This window comes from Aulonocara sp. 'chitande type north' Nkhata Bay, linkage group LG18 (assembly GCF_057382095.1).
Source record: "Aulonocara sp. 'chitande type north' Nkhata Bay isolate Kocher_YH1m ecotype deep benthic linkage group LG18, A_spYH_male_GT1.1, whole genome shotgun sequence".
Lineage (NCBI taxonomy): Eukaryota > Metazoa > Chordata > Actinopteri > Cichliformes > Cichlidae > Aulonocara > Aulonocara sp. 'chitande type north' Nkhata Bay.
In genome coordinates, this window is record NC_141361.1 from 13,897,972 (window position 1) to 13,919,397 (window position 21,426).

At 44.3% G+C, this 21,426-nt stretch overlaps 1 protein-coding gene across 2 annotated transcripts in view; it reads left to right on the plus strand.

The window, feature by feature from the left end:
• The first annotated feature begins 7,408 nt into the window (after nt 1–7,408).
• The window catches only part of skila (SKI-like proto-oncogene a), a 35,817-nt gene continuing 21,799 nt past the window's right edge, over nt 7,409–21,426 (plus strand). The window contains exons 1-2 of one of the 2 annotated variants that reach the window (XM_086272113.1): nt 7,409–7,596; nt 9,852–11,132. In XM_086272113.1, coding sequence (XP_086128239.1) covers nt 10,002–11,132 — 1,131 coding nt within the window. In that variant the 5' untranslated portion in view covers nt 7,409–7,596; nt 9,852–10,001. Of the gene's footprint in view, nt 7,597–8,433; nt 8,618–9,851; nt 11,133–21,426 lie in introns of those variants that run through there. The other variant, XM_086272114.1, reaches the window with a different exon arrangement.

Here is a 21,426-nt window from a genome sequence, read left to right on the forward strand (position 1 = left end):
TCTTTGTCTTATGCTTGGCTTTGTTGCAGCACCTCAGGTCAATCACTGTCTGAAACAAGCTGTTTGAGCTCCTCTTTGCTTAAGCAGAACTGTCTTGTGGTTTGCTGCCGCTCACGAACAGAAGCTTTTACCAACAGGTGGGTGGGGTTTCTGTGCACACAGCTAGGGCTGTGCCTTCAACGATCACATTAAGGATATCCTCTTTCTTTGAAGTCAAACAGAGTCAAAAACAGAGCGCACACGAGGATTTCACATACAATGATCTCATTATTTGAAGCTCTTTCTCGTGATCGTACACCTCTGTAACGGTGTGTATATGACACAATACGAGGTGGAATTATTATTATTATGTACAGCTCTGTGTAAAACTCTTGAGTCACCCCTCATTTCCTTGTATTTTGTTTCTAAGAAGTCAAACTTGTAATTTTTAAAATGGTCTTGAGCAATAGCTCTCCAGGCTTCTGAAGGTCTCTCAAAATTTTTCTTTGGACACTGAATGATTCATAGGTCAGGCCAAACACAAAACTCTTGACTGTTGTAGTGCAGTACAGTACACATGGCACTTTGTAACAGGCTGCCAGTAACATACATATCATTTGTTTTAGTTATCTTTAGTTAATAATTATATAAATATCTACAGTAGATGAACAGTATCTGAAAGTGGTGTCTATAAGCAAAAGGGAAAAAAAGACTTGAGAGATGCATCTGACCCTTCAGCTGATCTACTGTTTGTCTCTACTGACGCCTTGTCAGAATTGATCTCAGTGCTGGTGGCTGTCAAGAAGCTGTTCTTAGGGAAGGGACAAAAGGCTCAGGTATACCAAACTGCACCATAACTGGACTGAAAATCAGTGCCAACAGGTCTTGCAGAGGGATGAATCCAATTTTGAACTTTTTTGTTCAAATCATCATCAATATGTCAGGACACGGTGAAGGCTGTGTCATGGTTTGGGGCTGAATTTCAGCCTGTGGCGTTGGGGATCTTTTCAAAACAGATGGAATTGCACTGTGTAAGACCATCTGGACAGAGTAACACTGATCTCAAACACACTGCCAATGCAGTAAAAGCATACAATGCTTAACAGGTTTATTAGACCCATTAGTAAATAATAAACTCATTATTTATGTTTCTGTTGAGAAACATAAAGCATGTGCAAGCTCTTTACCTGAAATCATGTTTTTAATGCTAAAATAATTGAATTTTCAAATTTTCCATTTTATCAGTCATGGATTGGCCTCCCCAGAGCTCGGATGTCAGCGTTATTTAAGCGGTGTGAGATCATCCTGACAGAGGAGAGAACAAAAAGTCAGCCAACATCCAAAGAAGAGCTTTGAATGTCCTTTAAGCAGCCTGACAAACGACAAGAAAGCTTGTCTAAGAGAGTTCAGGGTGTGATGAACTATAAAGGTGGTCATACCAAATATTGACATCCAATTTCCATTTATACAGCAATGAGGGTTGACTCAAGACTCAACACAGAAGAGTACATTTATTCAGTCACTGCTCCCTACGTAAATGACTCAGTGAACTGATTATAGAGCTGGGGAAAAGCAAACGCTGCTATCAGATCAATACTTGGTTTATTCAGATTCCATTGGCGGACTGGTCTGAGATATCAGGACAGGAAGAATCTCATGCTGTACTTTGATTATTTTAACTTTAGCAGCTGCTACATGAGTTAGAGGTGCCCTGGTTTGGATCATTTGGTTTCTGGTTTCCAGATTTTGTTCTGCTTCCCAAACTCGAATCGGGTTTCAGAGTATTCTGGTGTCTCTCAGATTTCTCCAAGTTGTGTACCAAATAGGATTTAAGTTTCCAAAAAGTGGGCCATGTGATTTAGAAGGGTTTAGAGGGAGCATATTAGCGTCCAATCAGTCGGATTTGATATCAACGTTATTTAAAGCACCTAATTGCATAAAATTTTACATAGTTCCCCGCTGCTTCGTGCTTAATTATAGGAGACAAATGACGATCTGATACCGAGGAGAAACCTGATACATGCTGACACATCACGGAGAAGAAAACCTCGCAAGTGTCCTTCTGACACTTCACACTCTGCGGTGAAGGCGCGAAGACCTCAGACCACCACTTCAGCGAGCTCCACAAACATCTGCTGAACGGCTTAGTACGTATTTCAATATCTGCCATTGATCCCAGATGAGATGTATGAAAACAACTGCGAGGTGTCTGGCCCCAGGGTCCACTTAGTACAAAGTCCAATAACGGTTAGACAGGCTCTCGGCTAATGGAGAGGCTTATCAATGCAGAAGACTGCTACTCTCTGTCTGTGAACTCAAGCTCCCCCCACCACTGTCCTCTTCATCCTTCGGATTAGTTTTTTCTTTTTGCTGCATACCCCTAATGAACAATCAGTGCTGGTCACATTATTGCACATATGAGATTAATTTACTCCCTGCAGTACACAGAGTGATGTTATTACAGGAAAATCAATGTCCCTCTTGTTGTTCTCTGGGGCTGGATGGGGTGTATGCACATCTGCTCTCATAATGCAATTGCTGACCTTGCTGTCAGAGAGCGAACCAGTGAGAGAGGCAGAGAGAGGCTGCGGCGAAACGTCCGACCGTGTTGTTTATCAAAGCTTTATCGAGCCTCTCTGTTCTCACAGACGTGTGACATCAGATTGTGGGTCAGCCAGCCACGGTGCACTCCAGCTGAGAAAACGCCAGCATGTGTCGACAGAGGAAGATAACCTTCACAGATTCCTGCAGAAAACAGGACTTTTATAAATGATAGTGTGGATTCAGATTCGAGAGTATTTAAAGTTAATACAACATGGCCGTCTTTAAATTAGAAAATGTAACGTCTAAACATCCTCGTAGTCAGATTTCATTAACTCTCACAGTGCCTAGAAGGACAATGGTGCTCCTGAATGACCTCTTGACCTTTTTTAAAAGACAGGGCCGTATTAAAAAGGGGGGGAGGGGAGCTTTGGGAGAGGAAACCACCCTTTTTACCCAGTGAGTTTGCCCTCTATTATCCCACCCCCTCTCTCTAGCTGTGTGTGTGTGTGTTTTCTACTGCAAACTTGATGGGAAGCCAGTGAGATAGATGAAGCAACTGGAGTGCCATTTCGTGCCAGGAAATATCAACTGAGGCCACGTCAATAACCACAAAATGATCTAAGCCATAAATAATCAGACACATGAACTGCTGTAAATGTAATTTTGGAAACTGATGACTTCTGCTTGTATCCGTTTTATATCCTTGTAAACTGAATATGTTTGAGTATCCTGTTGGGTGGCTGGATGGAAAAAGCAAGACATTTAAAGATGTCCGCACAGAATTTTTGAACTGATTTTCTACAGGAAAGTCATCCTGAAAAGTTTTGGCTTTGCTACTCTTGACTTAAAGTTGTGGTAATGCCTGTTTAAATGTCCCGTAGTACGTGTGACCTCGATCAGATGCTTTCGGTTGCCATCAACAAGCTTCTGGGATAATTCCGGCTGGATATTTGACCACTCTTCTTGGCAGAATTGCTAGAATTAATTTAAATTTGTTGGCTTCCTGTAATCTTACAGTTGCTCTTACACGTAGTCAACAAATCTTCGATATGGTTGATGTTAAATTTGAGTCTCTTTCATCCATTTAAAAACTGGTTTTTATGTGTGTTTTAGATTATCGTCCTAGTGGAACACCCAACTGTGTCCAAGTTTCAATTGTCTAGCTCAGAGGGGTCAAACATAAGGCTCGAGGGCCAGAACAGGCCTAGCAAAGACTCCAATCCGGCATCCAATTATGGCTTTTACTTAAAGTTACATTTTATAATTACCTTCCATAAAATTTAATTAAGACTTTCACATCCAGGAGGCAGCATTTTGCCACTTGGTGTGTTGAGATGTGTTTAGAGCTATCCTGCTGTTTACGTTTTAATATTCTTCTTAGATACTCAAGAGGCATTGACATTTGAAAGCCAGAATTGAGTATTTCTTTCTGTTCTGTTAAAAGAGGGTTTTTTCTTCCAACTGTCACCAAGTTTTTGGTTTTACATAGTAGTCCAGCACAGATCAGCTCATACATAGTATGAAACATGATTGTAGCGTTATAGCTAGCAAGTAATGATCCCAAGTTCCAATTATATAGAAGTCTATGTGAAAATTGTCCTCAGGTCTTTTTGCTCTGAACTGTTGTAGACTGGTCATCCTTATTTTGAATTGTAAGTATGATTGTTGAGGATATGCTAATTAGCAAACAAGGGGGTGGTTTCACAGTTGCATCTATCCCTCTCTCACCACATCTAATTTCAAAGGAACAAGGTGGTGATGAAAATGCTGAACTCATAAACTCATAATGAAATTTCCCCAAATAGTGAAAGGCAGCAGAGTGACTATGTCCATCATTTATATACAGGCTATGCTTTCAGTCTACTTGGTGCAATATATGTAAGTCAAACCAGGGAACTGCAGAAAAAAAAATCTTCCTTTAAATCCAAGCATGGCAATCCATATAACTCAAGAAAAAAATAAATAAATAAAAGAAAACCCTGTGCAATTTCTGAAGAAATAACAAACTAGCATGGCTTACATTATATAACAAATAAAGCTGACACTTTAAAAAATATATAAACTCCATCTCCAAAGGTTGACTCTGTTCATCTGGAAGTAGCGTTTTCACGTCCAGATGAACAAAATCAGCCTTTGGAGATTTACTTACCTGGATGATTGAGAATGCATCAAGATATATGAACTCCAGTTTCCTTTTAAAAAAAGTTTCCCATACCCTTTCAAATAGTTATAATAAGGCTTATAGTAAAATACAATAAAGAAATATGTATTAAAATAATTTCTCTTATTTAGTGTGTAACATTTTCTTCCTTTTCAAAATAATGGTATTATATTTTAGGCATTTAAAAGACTGAGGTTGTATTTATAGTCAATGGTAGCTACTTCATTGATGGCTTTGGATTATTTTAAATTATACAAAAGATACCTCAGAGGGTATAAATGCTCACCACAGTTATTCAAGTTATTCAGTACAAAAGGATGCTTAAACTCTTGTACAGCCTTGCCTTATATGTATTACATCTGTATCAGGCCACAGAACTGCTCCATTGAGCTCTATTATTGTTATTAATATTAATATTTATAATAATACATAATAATACATTAGTTATTAAGATGATCTCAAGCTGCAGCAATAAAGTGAAATGAGCATTAATTAATTAATATAGATGATTCAATATAATAACGTATATGATTCTGAAAACAAGTGCACTTGCTTTACGTAAGATAAGATAACTCTTTATTGTCATTGCACAGTCATACATAGTAGAATAGTACAGTGAAATTGGAAAACTGCCCCATGTCAGGAAGACTTGGAAAAACAATTAAAAAAATAAATAATTACACATGGCGATAACATGGAGTTAAGATTAGTGCCATTTCTGATATGACCTCACAGTCTAAATACTTGTTTAGTCACTTTGTAAAACAGTTGTACAAGTTTTTCTTTCTTTTTTCCTTTTTTTAATACACTGAACAGACCTGTTAATATTCTTTAACAAAAGGATGTATTTAACACATCTGTATGGGGGGGTGTTTTTCAAGTTGTTTGTTAGATTTGCCCCCTCCCCCCGCCGGCTCTTACGCCCCCCTTTTAAAAAGCTGGGGCCGCCTCTGCAGCGTTACCTGCTCCTGAAGGAAACAAACAGAGGTGGGACCAAGTCATTGTTTTGCAAGTCTCAAGTAAGTCTCAAGTCTTTATCCTCAAGTCTCAAGTCAAGTCTCAAGTAATGTCAGGCAAGTCAGAGTCGAGTCTCAAGTCACTGGTGTAAAAGTCCGAGTCAAGTCACAAGTCTGAAATTTTGAATTTCAAGTCCTTTTGAGTCTTTAAAAAAAAAAAAACAACGAAAAAATAATGTTGCAGTTATATGCTAAATGTAAATATTAGACCATGTAATTTTAAAATCTGTGTTTTTCTCAACACATGACAAAATAGTGAACTTAGAAAATATACACAAATTGTGAAATTGCACCTCTTTAAAATGCAGCTCAATTAAACCTAGCTCCAAGAATAATTTTCACCGACAGTTCTGAGATAAGCTGCATGTTATTCTTGGATGCGGTTGTAGGACCGGCTTTAAAACCGCATGACAAAAATATCATACACATTAAAAAAAACTGTATCACCAACGTAGCCTGGACAACATTTGCTAGTTAGATGAAGTCAGCTATCTCATCTTAGCATATCTATATGCATATTTATAATCATACGCTTCTTGGAGTGAGTGCATACACTCATGAAGTTTAGTAACTTCAGGTCACTGCAACAAGTCCAGGTACAGTTTACCGACGGATGGGTACAGGACCTTGAAATGCACCGTGTAGAAAGTAAAGACCATCGTACGTATCATAAGTTTACCAGTCTCACAAATCGTCATCATAAATACACATTCATTAACCGTTTATTAATAGGACCTTTGAGCTCAACGGTAATTAATTAGTAGTGGAAATAATTTCTGGTAGCATCACAGAAATGTAGCAGTGACAATAATATTGTATGCTGTAATCGTACTGGGCAATTAGTGATACAAAAAACCTGTTTTATCCTGTGAATAAAAGTATATGTTTTTGTCAATGTACCATAATAACAGAAGCGAAACGCAATATTGTGTCAGGACAATTCACTATTTATGCACAATAAATAAAGGAGCATAGCGCGACAATTTCTGTTCAGCGCCAGACTTACTTGTAACCTATATCACCAATTATGTTAAGAAAAATGACGTATTAACTACTAAAAAACACTGACCTTCGTGTAAATGCTTGGAGCAGAGTAACCTGTGAGCTGGAGTGTTCTGGGACGTTATATTTGATCTTTGAATGGCTGCAATCCAGGCCATCCATCTGTCTTTGTTACTTCGGAAACATGGCTCGAACAATTTCTCTTCAACGACGTAATCCGATAACAACCGATCTCTTTACCCGTCGGCTTCCCGTGGCTGTCATGCGACCGGCTATTGCAGTTAATAATACAACGGCTTCTTGACATTTTTGTGTTTCTTTTTATCGCTGTGATTTCAATTGAAAGCCTGCGTGCGCTAGTACCTCTTGCCACGAGTTCCCAGAATCCTTTGCGGTTCTACCCGTGAATGACGTCACATTTTCAATCTCTATATAATATGCGTGTTAAATTTTATATTTGGGGTAAAATATCAAGTCTTTTCAAGTAAACCGGTTCAAGTCCAATTCAAGTCCCAAGTCATTGGTGTAAAAGTCCAAGTCAAGTCACAAGTCTTAGAACATTTTTTCAAGTCAAGTCTAAAGTCATAAAATTAATGACTCGAGTCTGACTCGAGTCCAAGTCATGTGACTCGAGTCCACACCTCTGGAAACAAACCTCACAGACTGTGTGAGACAGACAGACACGCGAGCCGACAGACAGGAGGAGAGACAGGCGAGAGACACCCCCGCATAGTTTCCGTCAGCCGGGTGACGTATCCGCCTCTCGGCCGTGTGCAGCGTGACGTTACGGCGCTGTAGTGGAGCCTCTAGCTGCATCTTGTTGACGCTCCGCCAGGCTTTTCCAGTACTGAGAGGACCCCGGGAGAGTGAGGACGGCCGATACACAGCGTCCAGGCAAGTGCTCGCCGTTTCAAAGGACGGAGCCGGTTAAATGGGCCCGTTAAGGAGGGACGGGAGGTTGGTTTGTTAGTAGCGAATCCGAGCCGGTGATTAACGATTATGGTTGAATTCCTGCGTTTGGCCGACAGTGAGTAGCGGAGTGAAGGGGAGCGAAGCTAATCTGCTTTAGCCTGCCGTATCGGTGTCTATCTGGGGTTAGCCAGTCGTCGCTTTCCGTGCTCTCGGTAAGCCTGCTTTATTAGTCTCTGCGCGGGGTTAGCCTGCCTTAATATGGTGGCTGTTTATCCCCCCAACGGTCGCGGTCAATGCTTACAATGTATATGAGCGCTGAAGTCGGTTCTGCCTGCTTTACTCTGGTTGTTATTGCTGCTGGGGGAGGGAACTGGGCAAAAGTGAGCCCGTCTGTACTCACGGGAGCTGGGTTAGCCTGCTTCACAGCCCTCTGAGCTGTTCAGACTGCTATACGAGCGGCTGTATCGGAGCAAGGCTGACTGGGGTGGTCGGGCTAGCTAGCGCTATGATGATTTAGTGTTAAAGGACCCGAGAGCTGCTTCTCAGCGGGTTTCCAGTCAAATGCGCACATTTTTTACACTCAGAACATATTCTTATTTTAAATAATCTAGCACTCATATATTTAATATTAAACACCTATTGCAAGTGTTTTGACCCTTAGTGACAAGTGTTCTACCTGTGTTTGGGGGGGATTGCCACGGGTTTAAACCTCACCGTGCCCTCACCAAAATCGGCGTGTGCGCATAAATGCCCAACCGCGGTGCCTTCACCACACCACAGCAGACTGTATCGCAGACAGTGAATGTCATTATCAGCACTGTCTGCATACCAGTGCCGAGCCAGCAGAGGAGGCGAGGTAGAGGCTGCAGACTGGAGGAGGAGGAGGAGGGGGATAGTTGGCGTTATACGCGGTGTCCTTGCACCAAAAAAAAAGGGTACTAAGAAGTAGTGCGGGTGACGTGAATAAGTCCAGCTCGGGCGAGAGGCTGCGCGAGAAAAGACGGTTTGTGTCTTGGGGGAAGCAAACCGAGATAGATTTGTTTAAAAAAACACGAGAAAAATCGGGGCAAACGCTCCTTTATGTCAGCCACTGATTTGAATTTTGCCGTGTTTATGGCTGTTTTTGCCAATCGGCCCACGGTGGTATTTGCCATTATTACGCCCACAAACATCCACCCGTTTCAGAGGTTTTGCACCGCGACAGCTTTTTTTCTTCTTTTCGTCAGTCGGTGGAAAAAAAGAGAAAACGTCGGGATGCTAAAATTTGCAGAAGCATGCAAAACCATGTCTTGTGGTTAATTAACCGAGTCTGCCTGTTTACCTTTTTAACAAGCCAAAAATTCCGTTTGGCGTGTGTGTGCGTGCGTGCGTGTGTCTCTCTCTATGCGTGTATATATAGAGAAAGAGCATTTCGTTACCACACCAGAAAGCGTATCATCAGAGCCGAAGTGCATGGAATCTGCTGTCTCTTGCTGTCATATTGCAGCACCATAATGCAGCCATTACCAACTACAAGGCGTTTTAAATTCGGTAAAGCCGCTCGGTGTTTACCTTATTAGTAAAATCCGAGAGTTAAAAACAAAAAAGGCAGACGGAGGGAGAGAGAGATTGGGGGGACATCGGTTTCCACAGTGCTGAATGTCAAGCTGTGAGAGGATTGAGGGAAGGGGATGACTGCTGTTAACGCTTTTATCAGTTGTTTTTCACGGAGTTGATGGGGTCAGCGTGGGGTAAGCACACCTACGGGAGCGCACAATGTGGCTGGGAAGGGCACTTTCATTTGCAAAGTGAAATGTTTTTGAGCATTGTGGATCAGCCGCTCATTAACAATGTAATGACGGGGGAGAGGGGGGTAAAGGTAGGGTGTTGGTGGTTGTGGTGGTGGAGAAGGATTTCTGTTTGTCTTGTGTGGTCAACTGGTTTGGCTTGTTAAAATTCTCACTCAGCGCTGAGAAGTTTTCTCGTTTGAACCTTTGGTGGATGCAAATTTCTTCCTCTGGGGTTCAATTACAAGAGCCAAGAAGAAAACCCCCGTGTTTGTGTGAAGTATGGTAATGGCCATTTGGTATAGCGGGCCAAGCTGACAGCCGATGACTTGTTCAACAACCCCGCAGGGACACCATTAAACCTTTAATGCTCCAGATATTTTTTCAGTTTGTTCATCTGTCTACAGGAAAGGTAGAAAAGACTGTGATTAATTTTTTATTTCTATTTTTTCCTTGTGTTTTCATGCTCAGGGAACAGATCAGACGATAGAAATCTTCAGTAACGATCATGCATGTGTCTCATCGCCAGAAGATTTGAGAAGAGTTAAGGAGGAAAAGAGACCCAGAGGAATACGAGAACTTGGTCAGCTCGCAGAAACGACAATAACCCTGTGCTTAGATATGGCCAGCACCCAGACCAGCCTGAAAACCCCTTTCAAAGACTTGACCTCATTCAAGGGCAACATGAAACGGCTGTACAGAGAGCGGCTGGAAGACGCGCCCATCAAGAAGCGCGTGATGGCGGAGATCAACCTGAAGCGTCGCAGCTTGGACTCCCTGCCCTCCCTCCCCAAAACTCCCAAGGTGAAGAGGGAGCAGACTGAGGACCCACGCCCTGACTGTGACATGGACATGGAAGGCCGGGCTGAACTGCACATTATGGGCTCTACTAAAGCCCTGGACCTGAGCCCTGGGCTTAAACACACACTGGCCCAGTTCACCCTCAGCAGTCAGAGCTCCCTCGGGGGCCCGGCTGCCTTCTCTGCGCGTACGGGCCATGAGCATTCCCAGGCCGGCATGCCCCCCCTGCCCTCCCCTCCTGTTTTGGGAGGGGGCCCTTTGCTGGTTCCTTGCGACAGCTCTACTGAACTCACCCACTCTCTGCTGGAGGGAGAGTCCATCTCCTGCTTCGTTGTTGGGGGCGAGAAGCGGCTCTGCCTGCCCCAGGTGCTCAACTCCGTGCTCCGCGACTTCTCACTGCAGCAGATCAACACCGTGTGCGACGAGCTGTACGTCTACTGCTCTCGCTGTGACGCCGAGCAGCTGCACATCCTAAAGGTGCTGGGCATTCTGCCGTTCAACGCGCCTTCCTGTGGCCTCATTACACTGACGGATGCACAGCGGCTCTGCAACGCTCTGCTGCGTCCTGGTGCAGCCCTGCCTGCTGACCCCAGCGGTAAGCTGTCAGCCCAGGGCCTCCTGAAGGAGAGTGAAGCCAGCTTCCAGGTGGAGCACCAGTGTCTGGGGAAGTGCCAGGGTCTCTTTGTGCCCCAGTTCTACACCCAGCCCGAGGTGCCCTGCATCCAGTGTGTGGAGTGCCAGTTGCTCTTTTCACCGCAGAAGTTTGTCATGCATTCGCACAAGTCACCTGATAAGAGGACCTGCCACTGGGGCTTTGACTCAGCCAAGTGGCCCTGCTACCTGCAGCTTGCCAGAAAGTACCAGGGGACCCCGGAGGAGCCCAGACTCAAGCAGCTGCTGGACGAAGTCAAAGAGAAGTTCCACTATCAGCTCAAGAGGTCGCTAGACAAAGTAAGTGCACCTGTTTAGTGATACCCGTGTAAGCTGAGTGTGTCTTTGCTTGCTATAAATCCTCATTCATCACCATTCTGCTGTTTGACCGGTGAAAGCTTTTCTCTTGAATTAAAGTCTCCATATTTGTTTGTCTAGCTGACACGTCCTCTGTCCTGCCCTCTTCCAGACTTGTGTTTTGTGTGTTGGGCTCATTTGAATAAAATGGCTGGTGTTTTCTTAAACCAGTGTTGACCTAGTGTGTGTGTCTGAGGCCTGGGACAGGTGGTGACATCTGCCTGGGCAGGTCTGATCAGACGAAGTTAGGCCAGCTGGCCACAGCTGAAGGGGAAGTGCATCATTTGTCCTCCGGGTCACCTGGAGGTCGGTGGGAATGTCACTGAACAAAAGGCCAATATGCGAGGCTCAGGAAGCAACCCTGAAACTCTGGTACTGGAGTTATCTGTCAGCACCAAGGTTATTATAGCCAACAAAGACTTTTAAAGGGAAAAGAAAGAAAACTAAGTGACACAATATTGCACTTACAACTAACTGTAGAGGAAATGTTTAGTTTGAATTATTGTTTAGTCAAATTTGGTATCGGAACCTACCTGTATGAGGGTACATGTCTATGGGACCGAGTCAGCTGCCTTCAAAAAGTGCTTTATTCATATTGTAATATCTAATCTGTACTTCTGAGAGAGATGCCCATGGCAAAAGCCCTCCATTTTTATAAACCTAACTAGTAAAATGAATAAAATCTAAACTGAAACCTAACATTTTCAACTATTAAAAACTAAACTGAAACAGGGAAGCCCACACTGGAAACTAACTGTAGCTAAACAGAGTTAAAAAGGAAATAAGCTGGTCCCTTTTTTACTGACTAATAACTGGCCAGTTTACCCAGGTTTACTTCATCTCCATTCTTTCAGCACAGTCTGAGATAATGGCTGATGGAAAGGAAATCTCGTGCCGTTCACAGCTTAGGAGCTTTTTGGCTGGTTTAAAAAAATGAATGTTGGAACAGTCTACACGTACTGAAAGCCACACTTTCAGTAGTGGAACATCAACCGATGTTAAGCAGGGCTGTGCAGTTAATTGAAGCTTAGTTTCCGTTATAGTTTTGACTGGCAACATTTATTAAAAGAAATTTATCTTATTTTAACTTTCAGCAGACCACTTAGCTTTATTTAGTCACTCCCAGCACTTTGGAATGGGTTTATATTTGATTTGATTGTGATTTTTTTTTTTTTTTTTTTTTTTTTTTTTTTTTTTACTGCTCCTATGTATTTTTTTTGTTTTTTTAAGTTGCTGTGTAGAAAAAAAAATCATGCCAGTGCAATATAGAAGCCACAAGGGCAGCGATCCTATTGAAAGGTCAGTGTTTAGAAGAGGAGGAGGGGGAGAAACTCCAGCTCGTTTCACTGCTATTAACTGGTTTATGTCGTCTCATGACCTCTCTGTGACCACAGCGGACTACCCCGGTTTGCACTGTATTCTGGGTGAATGGCTGGTTAGCTCACACGCAAATCTATATGCATGTTTTTGGTGAAGTTAGCTGTCATTGTCAGGATTTATATGTCACTACTTGGCAGCTGGTTGCATGCAAGACTGAGCAGAGTTTGTGCAGAGTGTGAGGTTTGTACGGCTCAAGACACACAACTTATGTGTGCGAGACAGAGGAATTATTTGCCTTTTGCGAATGCATCGGAAATAGCATCTACCGTCTCGCCCAGCGTCCTGACCACATTCCTGTCTCGCTTCTTCCCAGCCGGTATGCATGTTGGAAGCCACAGACGTTCTTTCTGAAAGCCAGAGACATTTTTGTAGCTCAGAGGGAAACTAGCGCACAAACTACTGCACCATGTACCTAATGTCGAGGGGGCTGATGAGTCCCGCAGTATCAGTGGTGTGTGTGTTTATGTGTGAGACACATTGCCCCTGTGTGTGTGTGTGTGTAGGCCAGTATGACACATCTTTGTTTCTCTGTCTCACACACTCACACATTGCCAGGCCCTCTGGAGCATGTGTCTCACCACAGTTTCAGGTGCTGTCTCCTCTGTGAGGTGGTGATTTTTTTTTTATTAATTTTTTTTCTCAGTCAAAGTTTTTGTTTTTTTTCTCTCTCATTTTCTTCTTCTAGTTAAAACCCCACAAACACCAGAACATGGTGTTTGTGGGGTTTTGGTTTCAGTGGAAATGGTTTTTGCAGGGTTAACAGCAGTGGTGAAATTTTATGTAACAGTTATGCTGGTGTTGACAGAGACAGACAAAGTCACAAATGGCTAAAATTCCTGGAAAGATGTTTGCATGAGAGTGTCCAGGAAGCAGGTGACTTGATAGAGGATGCCAGTATAAGCTTCACACCACTCCCTCCTGAACAGATTTACGAGTGTGTGAAAGGTCAGTGACCGGAGGAACACGATGACCTCGTACTGAAGTCAGGACACAGGGGCTCTCCCTTCACATTCAGCCACTCTCTGTTTGTGTATTCCTGTAATGAAAGTGTGCGTTAACTGAACAGGAAGCGAAACAGACGGACGTGTCTCTCACCCTGAACATCCTCCAGACTCTCTTTGTCCAGCCGCCTCCACCGCACTGGCTGCGTGACTCATAGTTTCCACATCCCAGTTGGTGGACGGCCAGGCAGGCAAGCTCATAGTTGAGTCTTCTTTTTAGAAAGATGGCTCGCCTTCGTGCGTGTTGGTCTAACCCCAAATGTATACTGTTACCCAATGTCCCTTATTTACACACAGTGTCAATGTGCACATTTACAAGCAGTTTTAACAGAGATTTCTGGGACCTCATAGAAAACAAGAGGGGAGCTTTCTGGAATCCCCCCCCAGTCCCCCCCAGTCCCAAATCCTGCTCGGACTGTTTGGCTTAAAAAGGTGCAGTTAAAAACTCCAGGACCTGCGCTCCATAAAGGCGCTTTGTGCCTGGAGGCAGTGCTAGCCTGTCTACTGATCCCTGCTGTGTAAACAGTTTACTAGACACAACCAACGCACACAGCAACAAGCTGAAACCTTATCACCGGAGTCACTTTAGTATTCGACAGACAATGATTTCATTTTGACCTCAGGGTTTGTTACAGACGCTCATTCTTTAGACTGAAAATGGTTCCTCATATTTTTAAAGCCATTTTCAAATGTATTGTGTAAATAAGCTCATGCTACTAAAAATTTTTTTTACACTGTAAGCGAGAGAGGAAAGAGCAGAAGCAATCTGATTTGATATTTTGGGCTTGTCTCCTAACGCTAATGAGCAGCCCCAACATGGTGGGTGTAGCAGTTTGCTGCTTTTCCTTTTTTTTTTGCCCCAGCCTTGTTTGTAGCGTTGTGCTGGCCCCGAGTCAGAAGTGTCAGACGGAGAGAACAGCCTTCCTCTGTCTGTCTCCCTGGCCGGGTTGACACAGTGGCTGCGGCACAGACGGCAGACAGCTGCATCTTTCTGGCTTCCTCTATTTGCTATTTGGAAACCAGTGACTTCATTACCGCAGACCGGTGCAGCTGCACTCTCTGGCTGTCTCCTGGGCTGTTTGTCTGTCTGCTTGTCAGTCTTTCTCTTGGGCGGTGTCTAATTGGATTTTGGCGAGCATGCTAATCGTTCGCTGCGCCTGCCTTCTTCATCTACCTCCCCTCGACATTCAAACTGCCTGCCTTCTCTTGGATTCCTGCCCTCAGACCCGCAGTCTGGTCTTCACGCTGCCACCCATTGCTCACCATTACCCCCTTTCTCCCAAATCAGACGTTCTCACATGTATCCGTAAACAGTCAATGCCCCCTCCCTGGCCCCAATTGGCGAACAGTAGCAAAGTAGGCAGCCAAATGACCCGATAAGTCAATCATTACATAAGCAATAAGACCACTTGTGCGCTTCTGCGAGGTGGATGGGGAAGAAAGGCCAGCGCCTATTGATCGGGTCTCCTTGATGGATATGGCGAGTTGCCGGGTGACACGAACACTGAATAGAGTGGGGGTGGGTGGCAGGGGAGGGTGCATCAAGAGGAGAAGGAGGAAGAAGGAAACAAGAAGAGTGAAAGGAGCAGACTTTTTTTTTTTTTTTACTTTTTACAGAGGGCACAGCCAGTGTTACATAAGTTCCTGTCTGTGTTCAGACATGCGAATCAGTGTCCCAAGTTCACTTCTCTACTGCTTCTGCTGTCGCATGCATTCATTTGAAGCAGCATCGGGCAACACGGTATCTTTGACCGCCTGAGGGCAAGAAACTTGAGCAAATAAGAGAAGTAAAGGCTATGAAAGGATGTGAGGTTAGAGCCAGGACACGTTGCCCTGAATATGGTTTACTCAAAACTGCTCCACTTTTTAGTTATTTATTTATTTGGGGTGGGGGGTTTGGCCTCTGACCTCAAATTTCCTTTCTTCCAACGTGAAATTAACCTCAACCTCAAATGTTGCTTGTAACAGCCCTCTTTATTGGCCAATCACATGCCTGCTAGCTTGTATTTCCCCAGCTAACAAGAAGGACACACATACACATATTTCTGTCTGTTTGTGCATTTTCCTTAGAACAATTGTCCCCTTATACTGAATACACGGCCGCTTTTTGGACGCTGGCCCACACTAACCTACAGTCTATTAGGCCTGTATGTAGTTTGGTGTGGGAGACAGTCTGTGTATAACGAGCCATGCCTTGGCCCATGTTTGCAGCCTGTTGTAAAAGGCCTAAAAGGGGCCTCTCAAGGTAGGAGGGGCTTAGCTGAGGGGCCTCTGGTATGTCATCGTCAGGTCAGTGCCAGTATCATAGCTCTATAACAGAGTTGCAGCTCGCTGGAGGAGTGCCCAAACCATTACTTCCTAGTCTTTGTCTGAAATAGATAAGAATCATCCTTTAAAGCTTTAGGTTTCACATGACCACAGGCCTCTGCCACAGTTCATCAGCCTGTGCCGTTCACCACAGCCCCACATTTAGAAATGTACCATCACTGGGCTGGAACAGCTGCTGCTCTTTATTTTGGATAATAAAGTAAAAATAAGAGGAAACTGTGCTGCTCCGGGCCTGACGTGAGCCTGCCGCAGCAGTGGGCAGCACAGACAGGTCTGTCCAGATACAGCGGAGCCTCTGCCACGTCTGCCAGCACTCACACAGACTAAACACATTTGCCAAGCCCCTCCCCGCTAAACGTCCTGCGGGCTTTTAAAAGAAGCCTCGACGGATGGCCTATTTGCATGTTCACTGCGCTCTTGCTCGCTCCCCCTCAGGGCGCCAGATCAGTTTGCTGCTTCTGAGGAAAACGAGATTGAGAACAAAGTGAGAATAGTGGGGCTACGAGTTCAAACAAGATGCAAGCAGAGAGAGGTTTCTGGATCAAAACACGCCTGACTCGTTTGCTTAGTTGGCTTTAGAAGAAAACAGAATAATGAGGAGTTTTGGTATTAATTAATCGATCAGTTGACGAGAAGATTAACTGTCCACTGTCAGGTCTTCCTGAAAGACAGCCGGACAGGTTGTGCGTGTTGTGAGCTGCTACGCTGGTGGGTATACTGTAAAGGGGCTGTGTGTGTGTTGTGTGCAAGTAGAGAGAATGCATTTGCATTTGAAAGACTCCTCTGTGCGGCCTCCCGGTGGGAACGGTGATTAATGAAGATATAAATGGAGAACCCCGGAGACGCCGCTTTCCATAGGAGCACCATGTACACATCAGACAGTACACGTAGACGCCCGGCATATGGGCAGTGTTATAGTTTCTCCTACAGCCCCAATCTCCGAGACAAGCAGATAAACAACGGATATCAAAGGCGTGTCGTTGAATCCCAATGGGCTGCCAACCGCAATCCTGGCCAAAACGCATATCAGTCATGCGTACTGCAGTTCTGTGAAAAGCAGGGGGAAATACTGACTAATAAATCCCCATTTATTTCCCTGATGGGTAACGACTTGTTTTTTCCACACAAGTGTGTTCCTGCCTGTTTGATTTTCTCTCCATTTGCCTCTATCAAACTGAACCTAGTTGCGATGCCTTGTTGTGACCTTAAGCTTGGAGTCTCAAATTGAAGCACAGTGAACCGCTTGCTCTAGAAGTCTTTCAGTCTGTATACCCTGTAGGGCTGCCACGATTAGTCGACTAGTCACGATTACGTCGACTATCAAAATCGTCGACGACTGATTTAATAGTCGACGCGTCGTTTGAAGCTTTGTAAGATCACAAAAGACGCAGGAATAAGTAGCAGGATTTAAGATTGTAATAACGGACTGAAACAGAAGATGGCAGCACTGCATGTACAAGGATGTCAGCTGCCGTTAAACCCCGAAGAAGAAGTAGCTCTGTCCCAGAATTCATAGCGCAGCCCAGCTCAGTTTCCAACAATGGCGGCAGCTACTTAGTTTTACTATTACTCTTGTTATTCTTTATGGGTCACAAAATAAACATTTAACATATTTTCAGGCGAGAATGTAGCTGTGTAAACCTCAAATATCTGCTCAGTTTATCAGGACACCGCATATTTTCAAAAGCGCTCCGACGTTTTCGGAGACGTCTGTTACCCACTAGCTCGTTAGCGAGCCGGGGGCTAGGTCACTAGAGCCGTGAGAACACCGGACTCCCGGCAAATCGTTTTCAAACCCACCGCCGTCTTTCGCTACTCAGGTTAAACATGATATATAAGTCACTTAGATAACTTAAAAATGTTATTGTTTGGCTTTTTTTGTATTTTATTTGTTCCTGAGTAAATCGGTTTGGCTGAGATTAAAGTTATAGTTTTTACACAGCTGAATAAACGTAAAGCAGACAGCTGATTATCAGAAGTGTGAGATGCTCGAGAATATACTCCGGTGTCCTGTTATATTTTAGATAGCAAGGAGTTTATTAAACTTCACCGAAACAATCTGCAAATTTCATTCAAATTTAATAAACTATCATCTTGTCTTTCTTTATTTTTAGTTAGCACAGACCTTAAACACTTAAAGCTGTAAGCTAATGATAGTTATATAAGAGCAGATGCTGCTGGTGCAATAAGCTGTACGTTTTATGTCCAATGGATGATGATCTGATTAGTCGACTAATCGCAAAAATAATCGGTGACTAGTCGACTATCAAAATAATCGTTTGTGGCAGCCCTAATACCCTGTAAATCCTCCTCTCTCCAGGAGCCTGGGTGATGTTGCTCCGGGCAAATCTGTGAAGTTAACAACTGGGAAATGGACTGCATTAATAAGGATGGGGAAAAGGGACATTTTAAGCTTTGCCCAGTCTCCTCTCTTCCCATTTTCTCTTGATGTGTTTATCTCTCCGCTATTCCCACCTGCAGTGACGACACTCATGGGACTCATCCATCTCTGGGATGTTTCTTAAGCCACTAGATATGCAAACATACAGTCTTCTTTATACCATATCCTCCTGGGGTCCAAACCAGCTCATCTAGATACTGTAAATGGAGGACTCCTGGATCTGGATTTCCCTCTGGATCTCCAACAGCACCACTGCAACTGTTCACAACCTAAACTAAGTAGCAGACAGTCCTTGAGGTTGTTGACCTCCAGATGCAATTAATTACTTAACAGCATCCATAAAAGGTATAGTATGGGTTTTTATTTGAGTATACTTAAGCTATGGGAGCATAATTAAGGGTTGCATGGGTTGGGGCTTTGGAGTGCACTTCAGCATCCTTGCACGCAAGCTAAGAGAAAAGTCTCTCCATCGCCACCGAGCAATAAAGTGGCGTGTCTACAAGGTTTGACACTTATTCTTTGCGTGTTCAGCTCTTCTTTTGGGCTTTCATGTAAAAAAACAAAAAAAAAAACAACAACTTTGTTATTAAAGGAGGCTCAACCTTCATGGAGACTTATTGCCCTTGACTTTATCTTCTGACGAGTTCCTTGTGGTTTACAGTCTGGCTACAGTTTAACCAATTCCTGTGACAAGTGCACTTTGTTATGCCAGAAATTTTCTCTGTCATCACTATCAAAATGTGCTGGCTGAAACGCATCCTGATTCCAGATGAGTCCGAAAGCAGAGCAGTTCTTCGTAAGAGTGACTCACGCTGAGTGAAGATTTCTAGCCTTCACAGTGTACCGATGGCAAATCTTTTGGCAAGGTCGCCTTTTTCTGTCAGCTGCTCTGGCAGACATCCAATCTGCCTCATTTTCTATTCTGTAAAGCAGCAGAGGAGCGAAGGCTGACTCTGAAATTTCAAACCCCAAAACTCTCAAAGTTTGTGCCATCGGAGCTGGATGACAGAAGCCTCGACACAGGCTTTGAATGTGTTTGCGTGATATCTTTTATTAGAGCGATGAAAGCACAGGCTAGTGTTTGGATGACACAGTGCGGAGTCTGTGATTTAAAGGAAGTCAAAGGGTCATACTCAGTCAGAGAAGCAGCCAGACTCTCACACACAAACCCAACCAGAAACCAGCCACTTCCTCCCCCTCACCATGCCAACCCTATCCTGCAGCGTGAGTCACGGCGCTCCATCCGTGCTGCGGTCTGCTCTCCACTCATCAGCGTCACTGTGGAGCCAGGACAAAGATTTATCACCGCCCTGGTCTCTCACTCAGTCTGTTTGATCTGCACCCAGGTGTGTTCACTTAGAGCTCTGACTCAACCGTAATGAGATTTGCCAATCCCAACTGTGCTTTTCTTGGACTGCTGTCAGACCTTGCATCAGACATTGAATGTGTCTTGTGTGTTAATGAAGGAAGTCTGGCGATCGAGTTCACCTATCATAGGCTCTGGTACATGAAGCTTGGTGCAGACAGGGTGGAAATTAACAGCAGCCTTTGGCCAAATGTCGGGAGGATTTCTATGTGCAGGTTTCATCTTTTCAGTGAACCACGTTCAGGAAGAACATTTAAATTTTGCAAAGGTCTTCGGAAGGTTATTTTGAAAGCCAGAGCTTGTGAGGAAAAATGGAGGAAGAGTGACGGGAGCTGATGGATTTGCATTATGGGAGCTGTGTTTGTATGAAGGGGAGAGGGAGAGATGGAGAGGGTGTCGAGCCTGAGGGGCCCAAACAGCAAAGCCAAGCTGCCCATGCAGAGAGGGAGCAGTGGAGGCTTCAAACAAGCTCCTGCATGTAATATGGATGAGACCGGAGCTCCCTGCAGAACAGTCAGAGGACCTAGGGCCAGTTTGGATTTAACTGTCTGCTTTTCCATGTGTCTGTGATAGATTTTACCCTGCGGGTCGTTTTGGCCAGGTGGAGCTTTCTGTTTGTAGCGACTGGGATAGCCTCCTTACTCCATGTCTCTCCACCCCCCTATCCTTCCCTCCTCCTTCCCACCCGCCTTCCTCTGGCCTTGTTGCAGACAACGATGGCCAGCCAAGCACTGACATTTACTGCAGTATTCCATGTTACAACTGAGCAAGAAGTAAACAAACCGCAGATCGATACGTACGCATACGAGGTTTTAGTCAGGGGCGACTCCTGCAGTAAAACCTTTAAACCTCTCATTTAAACACCTACTTCACTGTGAGGCACTTGCCTTTGCTTCCCTCTTAAAAGGGCAAGTGTATTTGTTTCTATTTTTCACCAGACTTTTCTTCAAATGACAATTTGGGATAAATTAATGCAGGATTGTTTCCTATTTAGCTACCGAACGGCTGTTCGAAGCAGTCTTCAGCATGCATTAGGAGGCCTTTCAGTGGGTGCTGTGTAATTCATTGCAAAGAAACAGGGTCGGGCAGTGTCTCCATTTTGTTTTTTTGTCTCTCTCTGTCTCTCTCTCTCTGTAGTGATAGCAGTGCAATGCTGGCTTACTGACAGCCTCTCTCAGCTTTCAGTCTGCTTAGCAACGCTCGTCCTCTCTGCAGCTCTCTCACTCCCCTCTATCTCCAAGCACTCCCGAGTTGTTTCATCCAATATGAATAGTAAGCCAAGTTCCCTTATATAGAAAACCAGGCAGCTGATTTGTGTTTTTTGATGGCAACAGCAGAGTGTGTGCATCTTTGTCCCTAATTGCAGATTTGAACTAGTAACCTACCTCTGCACAGCATCCTATGGTGGCACGTTTCTCTAGAGTTTCTCTTTTGGTTTTTAAAGATGTTAAATCTCTGTCTCACACACACACACACACACACACACACACACACACACACACAGGCCCAAGTAAAGCTCACGTGATGAGTACAGTCATCCACAGAGACGACAAGGGCCCACTGGCCTCATTCTCAGTCGCTGCGTCCTCCTGGGAGAACGAAGTGTGTCTGCTCGAGTCTGCGTGCACATCGGTGCGCGACAGTTTGCTCGCAGAAACGACGTCATCCTCCTACCCTTTGCTGTTTGAAGGAGCCGCTGTTTGATCAGATGTCTGCTCACTCGCGTGCGCATATGTCTGCGGCTCCTGGCTTGGTTGACTC